Consider the following 11,668-nt stretch of genomic DNA (forward strand, 5'->3'; position numbering starts at 1 on the left):
GTGTAGCCATGGGGGCACCGTGTCGGCAGCTCATTGGCCCGTGTGTGGGGCCATCAAACAAGTTTTCCCAATCGATATCTGGACGAAAGTCGGCCTGATCTCGATCGGGCAGGTTAAAAAATCCCGTCTGCATCGGTGCGTTTATCCGCTTGTATCGGATGCATTATGATCCAATCGTTGGGCGGCATCGACAAACGAGCGAATCTCTACGCCTATGGCCACCTTTAAACAACATTCCTAACATATCAAAACAGCTAAAAAAAAAGAAGAATGAAGAATCTATACGGGCGCTGTTCTAGGGTTACAGACAGCAGGAAAAAATAAATTAAAAAAAAAAAGAAAGTATGGCAAGTGTTTATACTAGAGTTTAAACTGCCTTGGTTACAAAAGATTAGGGGCAGAATAGTTTTGATTAAAATATGACCGTGGAATTAATTCTTTAAGCTCCTACATGGATTGCCCTTTCACCCTATGTACGTCATTACCTCCCTCTTCCATAGCACGGGACACAATCCATATTCAGCAGCTAACCTTTGGCCTGCATGCCAGCCCTAGTTAAGAAGGATGGGATTCTAAGTTCCCACTGCAGAAAGGGTTTTTTTTGTTTTTTTATTAGCAGTTTTTAGCATGGGGTAATGTTATGCACAAAGTTTGCTAAAGATCTAGTAACCCATAGCAACCAGGTGATAAATAATTGCTCATTGGTGGCTGTAGAGGACTATACCTGTATTAAACTTTGTACCTTTTATTACATGAGCGCACCTATGATAAGACAAGCCAGACGTTCTGAGAGCGCCATTAATCATAAGGAATGCATGATCGTATTCTAGGAAATAACGGCTGACAGATTTAATGAGATAAAATGGGAAAGCTCTACACAGTGCAGCCTAACCTCATCTTCCCATCCTATCATTCGTCCTCCATGCTGGACTGGGGCAGTGCGCACCATGAGGCCTATTTATTATGCTGTGTTAAACAAAATTTGCTTTAAAAAATTTAAAAAAAAAAAAAACAGTGCAAAAAGCTGTGTAAAATAAATGGTAGAACCAAGGTTGGCGGAGGAGGACAAAGTCCACCAAATCTTAAACTACAGCTTTAAGAAGCCCGTGACTTTCAGGGGGGGAAGCTTGAAGTTGTAGTCAAATTCATAAGTGAAGACACCAATACCTGAAGTTCAACGGTCGGGTGTTTCCAATTATATAAGGCAGAGCCGTGGAGTCAAGAGTCGTGAAATCAACACAATTTTAAATATCTCGAGTCGGTTGCCAAAAATGAAGAAGGATATGCCAAAAGCAATTCTGTTTCTAAGAACAATACTTTAGTTTTGGATTGTATTTAACAGATATTCTACAGCTATAGGCCAGGTTCTATTTATATACTAGTTTTAGGTTTGTGTTATGTAGTTTAACATGGACACATTAGTATATCAAAGGAACAGTAACACCAAAAAATGAAAGTATATTAAAGTAATTAGAATTTAATATGCTGTTGCCCTGCACTGGTAAAGGCGGTAAGTTTGATCCAGAAAAACTACTATAGTTTATAAAACAAGCTGCTGTGTAGCCATGGGGGCAGCCATGCAAGCAGGAAAAAAGGCACAGGATACATTGCACATTAATGATAAGCCCTGTCCAATACAATGGTGTTTTATCTGTGTACCAACTGGCTGAATCATAATGGCACAAACGGAACTCACAATTCATCAGGTTGCTTAAAGGAGAAGGAAAGCTACGAGGCATTTTATTGTCAATAGATTAGCTGCAATAGTGCAAGCTAGAATGCTATAGTCATTCTGTAGAATGTTATACCATACAGAGTAAAAAGCTCTAGAAGCTCTCTGTTTAGGATAGCAGCTGCAGTATTATCTAGGTGTCGCAGCACTACCTGCCTGAGTCCATCCATGCTCACTTATAGCTCTGGGCTCAGATAGAGCAGAGAAGGGGGAAGAGGAACAAACTGAGCATGCTCAAACCCAAGCCCTGGAGGTTTAAGCTGAAGGCAGGAAGTCTGATACAGAAGCCCACGTGTACACAATAGAAGGAAAGAAATGCCGTTTCTTTTGGTTGGTATTTACACAAAAGAATTTGGCCGATTCAAATGCATGGATAACAGGCCATCGCCTGCATCACTAAAGGGGCCAGATGTCTCATACACAGTCCAATGTGATCCATAACCAACAGGATTTTCCATCCAGCCAGGTCAATTACTGAATGATCAAGGGGGCAGTCAACTTGCTCCCATACACAGTTTAGAATCCTGGAAGTCTAGAAACAAGGAATGCTTGCTATACACTAAACAGAACGGAGTTGGGGGCCCCTTGTACAGATAATGTGCAAAGCTGGCAAGATTCACTCACGCTAGTGTTCAGCTTCATGGACAATTTGTCTCGTTTCAAACCCAAGTTAACTACTCAACAAATCCCTTTAGTAGCTCTGCCTTATTGTTATCTGAATACCAGGGCTTAGGAAGTTCACCTGACCCATTAACATCCGACTCACAGCCTTCCATAAATAGCTGCATGCTATTGGTGTAAAGACAGAGCTTAAAAATCAAGTTTTTCAGTAATTTTTAACCCTCGAGCAGGTGCTCAAAAATGTACTGTGTGACATGAATCACTTGTAAATTGTATAGTGAATAAAGAACCCCCTATAGTAAAATATAAGGATATTATAAGTTACTGAGGAGTTCCATGACCTTATAAAAGCACAAGGCCGAGCAGTTTTATACAGGTCATGGAACACCAAGGTGACTTCTAATATTCTCATATTTTGCAACAGGGTGTACTTTATTTATTTTAATACACAAGTTTCAGTGAGTCATGTGATTAAAATGCTATCAGTAAGCTGTGTTTATAACGGATGACATCACTAAGAACCGTTTATATAGTGAATAAAGTATCCCCTCTTGTAAATTATAAGGATATTACAAGTAGGGATGCACCGAATCCAGGATTCAGTTCGGGATTTGGCCAGAATTCGGCCTTTTTTAGCAGGATTCAGATTCGGCCGAATCCTTTCTACCCGGCTGAACCTTAATTTGCATATGCAAATTAGGGGCGGGAGGGAAATCGCGTGACTGTCAAAAAACAAGGAAGTAAAAACGTTTTTTCCCTTTCCCAGCCCTAATTTACATATGCAAATTAGGATTCGGTTCGGTATTCGGCCGAACCTTTCAAGACTGATTCAGGGCTTCAGCCGAATCCAAAATAGTGGATTCGGTGCATCCCTAATTACAAATTACCCGAGGAGTTACTGACCATATAAAAACATGAGGCCTAAGGCCGAGTGCTTTTATACAGGCCATGGAACTCCAAGGTAACTTCTAATATCCTCATATTTTGCAACTGGGGGTACTTTATTTATTATAATACACAAAAATGTGACAGAAATGACATCAGAACTCACCGTTTATAACTGATGACATCAGAACTCACCGTTTATAAGGATATAATTTACAAGACATTTATGGCTTTTGTGTATTATAAGGATATAATTTATAGGATATTGTGTATTATATAGTGAATAAAGTACCCCCTCTTGTAAAATATAAGGATATTATTAGTTACCGAGGAGTTTCATGACCATATAAAAACACGAGGCCGAAGGCCGAGTGTTTTTATACAGGTCATGGAACTCCGAGGTAACTTCTAATATCCTCATATTTTACAACTGGGGGTACTTTATTTATTATAATACACAAATTTTAGTGAGTCATGTGACAGAAATGACATCACTACTCACCGTTTATAACTGATGACATCACTACTCACCGTTTATAAGGATATAATTTACAGGATATTCATGGCTTTTGTGTATTATATGCTTATACTACACAAAAGCCATGAATATAATGTAAATTAGTCATCTTAGTGATATGATTTTTGTCACACGACTAATTAAACTTGACTTTTATATTGTGCTTTTATATGGCCATGGAACTCCTTGGTGACTTATATCTTACAGCAGGGGGTGATTTATCAAGGTGCTCATTGATACCTTCATGGAGTAACCAGTGACAACAAATCTGTGCAATGTTATAGTTCCTAGGCACGGTGGTAACAAGATGCCACTGCAATACAATTTAAGAGGCATTTAAGAGGCTATCGTCGTCCCAACCCCCTCCTTTTTATTCGCACAAATTTTCATCATAGGGTCCAGAAAGATGGGGACTGAATCAATGTAGGTGTGGTTGAGCCGCATGCAGCCCCCTAAAATCCTGCCGCCCTAGGCCCAGGCCTTGGAGGGCTCTCCACAAAAACAGGCCAGATTGTGATAATAGGGCGGTTGTTTTACAGGGGTCACTAGATGTACTGTGATGAATGACACAATATACCAGTTTCAAACACACCACAAATTTGGCCCCAAAAGGAATCACAGCAGTCCAAAATATATTATCATACCTTTCCATCACCCCACACTTTAGCCACCGCCCACTGTATCCTCCTAAAGCTGGCCATAGACGCAACGATGTGATCGTACGAATCGTGGATTGGCACAATTTTCGGACCGTGTGTGGATCGTCCCGACATTTTTCGTCCGGTGGAGATCGGTCGTTTGGTCGATCGGACAGGTTAGAAGATTTCTGTCGCCTGCCGATAATATCTCTGCGTGTATTGCCGATCGTACGATTTTCAGTGGGAGACTGTCACTAGTTTTGTCGGACATAATTATCGTACGATTGCTGTCAGGGGCAGAACATCGGCTGATCTGTTCTTTTACTACTTTATTTGATCAGAATGGTAAGACTTTGATCTGAATGGTCAGTGGAAGGTCGGGAGATGGGAAAGTCCGATCGTTCGATGATTCGTATGATCGGATCTTTGCGTCTATGGCCAGCTTTAGCCACCACCACCATTTTCCCATATCTCCTCACTGCATGCTGCATTCTCTTTCCACAAAAGTGAGTGGCACTTTGACCAATTTGCAAAAACATCCAAACAGAACCAAACTCATTTCAAAGAGATGTGCAGGCAACAGAAACGATAGCAGCAAATAAAAAAAGAGAAAGCTGCTGAGATACATGTAAATCAAAGAGATGGCAGGCAGTTACCCGACAAAACTGGTAGCACTGGCTTGTCTGCAACTAAAGCATAATGATTTCACTGGTGTCACTTAAACGTGTTTAAATAAGGTGCCCCAACCTTAACCTATATAGGGAATGATGTACCCTCTATGGTAAAATACAAGTATATCAGTCACCAAGGACCTGTGATTTTTATATAGGATATATGTATGTGTATTTGGCACATCTGATTTTCCCATCAGGGAGAGGACTGCATTGCCACATTGGTGCAGTCCTCTACTCAAAGGCCTGCATTTGGAAACTGTAATCAAATGGTTGATCGGCTGCCAAACAATCAGATTAGCCCAATATCGCCTGAAGGTGGGAAAAATTGGCAAACTACTTTTCCACTTGCTTCGCCAAACATTTATGGCTCCCTTGAAGGAGAACTAAACCCCCGTAAACAGAAAAGGCCCTATGCATGGAGCAGTGTCGGACTGGCCCACCGGGATACAAGGAAAACTCCCGGTGGGCCCAGGTGTCAGTGGGCCTCTTGCTTCTAAACATTTGGCCTATTTGATGGTCATTCCCTATTTCTTTATGAGAACAAAGAGGCTTAATAATGGAAGAATCGAGTGTAGTATGTAAAGAAAAGAGACTAGGAGATTAAAGAGGCTGTGAGGAGAGGAGGTATAGTATTTTGGAAAGTGGGCCCTCAGCCTAAGGTTTACTGGTGGGCCCCTGGCATACCAGTCCGACACTGGCATGGAGTCCCATTTATTCCCGTCCACATTCAGTCTATTTGACCAATTATTTTCACCAAGGGACCTCTGACACTGAGCTTTTTAGTGCATGCACAATCCAGTAATCGCAGCAACTGTGCATGCACCAGAAAGCTCTATAAATCACCATAGGAAAAAAAAAAATGAGGATCTGAAGAAACAGAAAACAGCGCCCATGAACTCTGCATCGATAGGTCAGTGTTACATCTAGGGACACTTTTTCAAGTAATGGACTATGCAGGAGGGGGGACAATGGAATTCAGTGCATGGAGTTCTCACTTTACAGGGGTTTAGTTCTCCTCTAAAGGAGATTCAACCCTAAAGTTAAAAAAAAAAACCTACACCCCTACCCTACATAGACCCCCCTCCCTCCACCCCCAGCCTAAGTGCTACCCCAGGCAAATGCCCCCAAAGTTTTACTTACCCCTGGGTGCAGATTCAGGCATCAGGTTCACGGGCGCCTTCTTCTTCTCTTCTGAATGAGACCGGCGTGGTGGCGCATGCGCAGTTAGAGCATTTTTCTGTATCGTGACAACTGCACATACAACGAAACCCACGAAAATTGCTGAAGCGCCAGTCTCATTCCAAAAATTACCAAATAGGCTGAAGATGGTGCCCATGAACACACGATGGCTAAATCTGCACCAAGGGGTAAGTAAAACGTTAGGGGCATTTGCCCGGGGTAACCCTTAGTTGGGGGGAGGAGGGTCTATGTAGGGTAGGGTTTTTTTAACTTTAGGGTTGAATTCTTCTTTAAAGAGGTGGTTTACCTTCAAAAAACTAGTTGCTTTCAGATAGATCATCAGCAATAATTACTTTTACCAATGACTTTCTATCTTCTACGTGTGACCGTTTTTCTAATATTGAAGAGTCATTTTTCACCATCTGAAGCAGCCCTGGGAGGGGGGGTCGCTGACCCTGTAAACTGTTCTAAATGGATAAATTTAGTTGTTACATTTCTTATCTTTGTCCCTGATGAGCAGAATCTCTGGGTTTCATTACAGGCAGCTGTTAGAATTGATACAATAGTTGCTGATACTCCAGAGATGCTGCTGAGAAATGTATTAACTAAATGCTGCAAAATTGTTACAGTTTAGAGCCTGCACCATGAATTACTGAGCTGCCAGACTGAACCACCAGAGACGGGAACATTCAACTTTAAACTTAGATTTTGGAAAAACAGTACAAAACTAATAATGGAAAGTAATTGAAAAAAGTCTTTATTTCTGGGGAATAAACTAAAAACAACTGAATTGGAAAGGTGAACTACCCTTTTAAAGGCAGCCATGCATGTAAAGTCGCCAAACAAGCAGACCTTTCACCAATTTTGCAGAATGTCCCACAAGTGGGGGCGTGCATGCCATTACCAAGCAGTGCTTATCAGGATATATTTTGGATTATTCAAGGCTACTTATGCATTTATAAGGATATTAGAGAGACCTTTATATATTTAACAATAAAGGTTATTTTATTCTATGAATTCAGATTATTCTGGCCTATCAGCGTGGAAGCACTTTAACAAAGCACCACAACATTATAAGTCAGAACAGCCCAAAAAAGACAAGAATGCCTGCACAGATACAAGCATATGCAAGTACTGAACACTTTTTACCCCTTTAAATGTGAAACTGTTTTGCAAGCAGAAAGGGAGTTGCTGCAGATTCCTTGGTGCATTCCCAGTACATAGACTTCTGCAAGTTTTATACAGTTACGCCTAAGTTTGCCTGGAGCGGTGCATAGTCATTTCTTTCACGTCTCTAGAAGTCACTGTGCTGTAACACTACTACACTGATGTAAACAATGGAATACGGAGCACTGTGTGGTGGTTGCTCGGAATCTATTCACAGGCGATTGTGGAAATGTCAAAGGATACACGAGGAGAAGGCCAGAAACCTCAGACATCGGCATTTAGAGAACACCTTCCCTTAACAAAAGGGGGAATATCCCATACAGAAGTCCAACTGCTAGCCACAATGACGTTCCAGGCCTAAGATTTTTCTCTCTAAGCCTGTGATTCCCAACCAGTGGCTCAGGAACAACATATTGCTCACATATTACACATGCAAAGGAGTGAGGAGAGCAGTCCAAAAGCAGAATAACTGCTACAAAGTGATTTATTTTAGACTACAAAACACAACATGTTTCGAGCCACACACGCATGCGCCGCAAGTCACGAAGTTTCAAAAAAATAAATCAGAAACTTCGTGACTTTTGGACGCATGCGCAATTGGAGGCATTTGCCGGTACGGAGCTACTGCGCATTCACCCGAAAGTCACGAAGATTCTGATTTATTTTTTTCCTACTCCCCATGTGCCACAAAACGCTGCTGAATCCAGGAAGAAGAGCGCTCAGGAGAAGATGGCTGCTGTGAACTCAGCAGGAGAGGACCTGCGCGGAGAGGTAAATAAGTTAGGGGCAGTTGCCCGGGGGCAGGTAGGCCGGGGGGAAGAAGGGCCTACACAGGGGAGGGGGGAGAAATTTTTGCATGTAGGGGTGCAAAACTTTTGCCCCCCCCCCCGGATATTTCACCTTTCCTTCACAGTTTGCAGGGTATGCAGCTGCCATCTTCTAGCCCAGGAGTGCCCATACTTTACTGGGGTCTACTTTTAGCGATGTTGTTCCATTATGATCTACATCCATAATATAACTGTTAGCATTCTGTGCCATGGAAAAAAATCCTTAAATATTAACATAATAAATATCTGAATGAAAAGAATAAAACAGAAGGGTGATTTAGTCAAGCTGTTTGTTGTCATTGCCTTGAGATCTACTGATCACCAACTAAAGGTCTACTGGTAGATCCCGATCTCCTTTAAGACACCCCTGTTCTAGCCTATTCCCAGGCATCCCTTGGTCACACAGATTGTCTTCGGTTATTTCGGTACAGTGCATGTGCCCAACTTCAATTGGAGCAGTGGAACAGACAAGATGATGGCAGCTGGCCACTCTAAAGAACATATCCTGAGCCAAATCTGACAGCCCCCAGGAATAAAATCCAATTAGAATAAAAGCCGACACAGACCAAGTATCAAGTATTTTACAAAAAATTAAATCACGATTAAATTCCAAATTTCCAACCAAATCTTTTCACTATACACAAACTGTCCACCATACAATGTCCCAAGTGACTCCTCATGACAATGCAAATAAACGTTGTTATTGTAAATGATTGCTTCCTTTCCTAGAAGTAAAAAATTACTTAAATGCCGAAACCTGTGGAAACTGGGTAGGCCTATTATTGACTATTAGGGCTCTTACGAGCGTTTTTACCTGCGCTCCCTCGGCGTTCAGCCGCAGGGGAGCGCAGGAATAGACGCATTTCATTTTTTCAAATGGAGCTGTACTCACACAGGCGCATGTAGGCGCCGAACGCAGGTTGAGACGCAACATGCTGCATTTTTCCTGCATTCGGCGCCTACATGCGCCTGTGTGAGTACAGCCACATTTGAAAAAATTAAATGCGTCTATTCCTGCGCTCCCCCCTGCGGCTGAACGCCGAAAAACGGAACAGAGCGCAGGTAAAAACGCGCGTGAGTAAGAGCCCTAAGGGTAGAACTCCACAGGCGATTTGAAGTGCGATAGCTCCTGTTCCGACGCGCTGAGATGAATCACAAGTTGGATGTGCCGATTCTAAGTCAAGTAATGGGAACGTTGGAGGTTGTCCCTGCATGCATCCGACACGACTGTCGGATACGGACACTGCATGTTGCGTCTTCATCCGACAGTTGTGTCGTGACGGCTACACGCAGTAACAACGTCTGACATTCCCATTACTTACTTCAGATTCAGCGCATCCAACGTGTCACCTGCGATTCATCTCGGCGCATCGGAACAGATTCTATCGCAATTAAAAAACGCCCGTTGAGTTCTACCCACAAACATGTTCGAGGACCACATTCTTATTCACCCAAAGAATTTTGAGGACCATAAACTTCTCATACAACTAGGGTTGCCATCTGGCTGGTATTTTACAGGCCTGGTCGGTAAAAATGGTGGTTGATCCCAATGTTATTAATAGGGAAAAAAAGATAAATATATAGGAAGGCCGGTATTTTTTTTCCAGAAAAGGTGGCAACCCTACAGAAAACCTACAGGCCTCCAGTCGGACAGCCGTGGTCTAAAGGTATATTTGATTAAAATCCCCAGAAGGCAAAATGAACATTTTTATCACCATACACATAAAAACGGATTACTTACCTTCTCTTGCCTTTAGCAGAACCGTATTCGCTACGATATTCTCAAGTTCCATTATTATCCGGGTTCAGAAGACTTCGCCTAAATACAGGGGTGCACTAGTAATGCCATATACATGCAAGTCTTTACAGGGGATGGCCGGCAATATAAAAATAATCCGATTATAAAATCCAAGTTTTCCCACTAAATGAAATAGAGCGGGGGCTGTAGATCAACCGAAATATAAATACTTAAATTCCATCTAAAAGATTCCCTTTCATTTCACAGTTATTAAATACTGAAGGTTAATAAAATGAAATGCTATAAAATAGTGTGAGGCTGGAAATACTGGTCCAAAACAGTGTGAATTCCAGAAACTCATCAGTTTGGGTTTTAAGGAAAGCAATAGAAATAAATAGAGTTAGTTAAAATAGGAAGGCTTCACAGCTTCTCCCCAAATCCCAAGAAGGGGTGTGTTGGCTCACTGGCATATTATGGGAGGTTCGGATCTAAGAGGCTTCCAAACTGCTGGTTGGAGCACGAGTATCTACAAGCTGGGACCCTCCATATCCATCCATAAGGGGGAGGGGATGCAGGAACAGGACTGATGGCCGTTACATGTTCGCCCCTCTCAAGCAGACAAGATGGGCTCCAAAGGCAGCAGAGCGGGTCGGCGATCCCTCGCAGGGCCAAAGGATCAGAGCAGCCCAGTGATAGTATCGGGCCCTGGGGATGTCTCCGCTTGTTCCCCCCCACGCGTGTTCAGCCCTCGGGAAGCAACAGCAGGAAGTAACATGGAACTAGAGGGCAGGATACACAACGTTCTAAAAAGAGGCGGAGTCTTGGGAATCAGAAGGGCTGGAAAACGCAGCGTCCCCCTATAGAAGGAGGGCGGGGACATTGGCGTGACGTCACGCGGGTCGCGCAATGCGCCTCTGGGAGTTGTGGTTCGCCGGCTGATTCATTCGAGGAGCAGAGGAAGGAGCGGCAGGACCGGTCTTGGTGAAACGAAAGAATGAAAGTGATTTCCGGTAGTTGTGCACTAATTAGAGGCTTGGGTGCAGTCTAGTAAATTGGTCATTCCTTTGTCCTCCTGCACATCCTGTATCCACTGATATTACTGTGTATCCTACAAAAACATTCTTCTGCAACCTAAAACTTTCCTTATTTCATGTGGGAACCCCAGGCTTGTCCTTTGCTTGTGTGTAGCCTGGAGCCCCATGTACAATCAAGTCGAACCATTCCAATACTTTATTTGTCCTTTAAAATCACTACAAAACTTTAGAAACATTGCGCTTCACGCGTTTCGCAGCTCTCCGGCCACTTTCTCAAAAGCTTAAGGCGTTTTTACATTGCGTTTTTAAAAAAAAAGCTCCGTCGGGCGTAAATACGCATAAACGTCACTACCACTGAAACTAAAGAAAAACGCACTATGGCAATTCTCACAGGGCGCTTGCAAGATGAAATCCGCAAACGGGACGCCAGTATTGGTGTTTTTTAGCAGAAACGTCAATACGTCAAGAAGCTACCGAATCAATAGACTCTATGGGATCTGCAAGTTTGAAACAACACTTTACGTAAATACGCAGCATATTTTAAATATGGCCTCCAAATTCTCGCGAGATAAATACGCATATACGTTTTTACGGCCGGTGACGTAATTACGTTGTGTATTTACGATCAATCCTCTGTTGTTCTGAGGTGATATATC

General features: G+C 42.6%; 1 protein-coding gene across 1 annotated transcript in view; it reads right to left on the reverse strand.

Annotated features, from left to right (window-relative positions):
* grk5l.L (G protein-coupled receptor kinase 5 like L homeolog) overlaps window positions 1-10,860 on the reverse strand; it is a 41,645-nt gene extending 30,785 nt beyond the window's left edge. Inside the window, exon 1 of the mRNA XM_018253594.2 lies at window positions 9,982-10,860. Coding sequence (XP_018109083.1) covers window positions 9,982-10,033 — 52 coding nt within the window. The 5' untranslated portion in view covers window positions 10,034-10,860. The remainder of the gene's footprint in view (window positions 1-9,981) is intronic.
* Window positions 10,861-11,668: the final 808 nt, after the last annotated feature.

Source organism: Xenopus laevis, chromosome 3L (genome assembly GCF_017654675.1).
Source record: "Xenopus laevis strain J_2021 chromosome 3L, Xenopus_laevis_v10.1, whole genome shotgun sequence".
Taxonomy (NCBI): Eukaryota; Metazoa; Chordata; class Amphibia; order Anura; family Pipidae; genus Xenopus; species Xenopus laevis.